This window comes from Aplysia californica, unplaced genomic scaffold (assembly GCF_000002075.1).
Source record: "Aplysia californica isolate F4 #8 unplaced genomic scaffold, AplCal3.0 scaffold00254, whole genome shotgun sequence".
Lineage (NCBI taxonomy): Eukaryota > Metazoa > Mollusca > Gastropoda > Aplysiida > Aplysiidae > Aplysia > Aplysia californica.
Genome location: NW_004797524.1, coordinates 222,505 through 223,888, shown reverse-complemented (window position 1 = coordinate 223,888; position 1,384 = coordinate 222,505). Strand labels below are relative to the sequence as shown.

General features: G+C 41.3%; 1 protein-coding gene across 1 annotated transcript in view; it reads left to right on the top strand.

Moving 5' to 3' along the window:
- Positions 1 to 689, top strand: part of LOC118477165 — a 21,672-nt gene extending 20,983 nt beyond the window's left edge. Inside the window, exon 7 of the mRNA XM_035970339.1 lies at positions 588 to 689. Coding sequence (XP_035826232.1) covers positions 588 to 689 — 102 coding nt within the window. The remainder of the gene's footprint in view (positions 1 to 587) is intronic.
- The last annotated feature ends 695 nt before the right edge of the window (positions 690 to 1,384 follow it).

Here is a 1,384-nt window from a genome sequence, read left to right as displayed (position 1 = left end):
AAGAGAGAGAGAGAGAGAGAGGAGGAGGAGGAGGACGGGTTGTGAGACAGACAAAGAAGGGACGTGAAAAAGTATTTAAACTTTCAAAGCAAGGGAAAGAAAATATTTTGAGCACCACCATTATCATGAAGGTATGGTGAATATTAGACACTAATATTAAATCACGTAATGCTCCTGTTAAGACACTAACCCGTTGTTCATAAATTTGGCTTTGGAAATATGTTGCATGCGTATGTTTACATCTCATCAAAGTCTACCCTTAATACGCGTTTCTGTTTTGCATAACTCAGAACGAAGAGACTCAGGAGAGTTTTGGCACGAGAGCTTTAAATAGTTTAATTTTTTTCTAGGACTGGTGACATTACACACGTATGTCACACACACACACACACACACACACACACACACACACACACACACACACACCACACACACACACACATACACACACACGCACACGCACACACACACACATATACAAATACACACACATGATGTAAACTCATTAATAATAATAATTCGTGCTTCTGGGCCCACCTGCAGGGGTGAAATGGTTAAAAGTCAAAGTTGACCCCTTTTTTTTCTAGTTCTTCTACTGCTGTGTATTCTCCCAGCATGGATACCATGTGATTTGCATTAGCACAAAGACGGCTGCACACGTCAGCTTTGAACGCTTTGATATTTTGTAGATTTTTGTTTTGATATGAGCGGTAAAGTACTTCGTCAGAACTTTGAATTGAACCACGTTGGTGCCAAAGCTCTCTGTCTGTCTGTCTGTCTGTCTGCCTGTCTGTCTGTCTGTCTGTCTGTCTGTCTGTCTGTCTGTCTGTCTGTCTGTCTGTCTGTCTCACTCTTTCTCTCTCTCTCCCCGTTTCATCTTCGTCTCTCCTCCTTTATCTTTGTGTCTCTATCTCTCTTTCTGTCTCTCTCTGTCTGTCTCTCTCTCAGTCTCTCTCTGCCTCTGTCTCTGTCTGTCTGTCTGTCTGTCTCTCTCTCTCTCTCTCTGTCTCTCTCTGTCTCTCTCTCTGTCTCTGTCTTTGTCTCTCTCTCTCTCTCTCTCTCTCTCTCTCTCTCTCTCTCTTTCTCTCATCATCATCATCATCATCATCATCATCATCATCATCATCATCATCATCATCATCATCATGACTCTAAAGCATGTTAAATGATAACGTTAACAACAATTACTAACTAATGCACGTATTGAGCACTCACGTTAGAATAGTGATATTGTTTCTGTCTATTAACATGATTATTGTTGAGTGATGATGCGGAACACTAACTGCATGCTACATATCCCATGTCCAAGCGTCTTTTGTTAAATATTTGCTTTTGGTAGCCAATGTATAATATTATTATGTGTTTCTTGGCTCAGCCGGGGGGG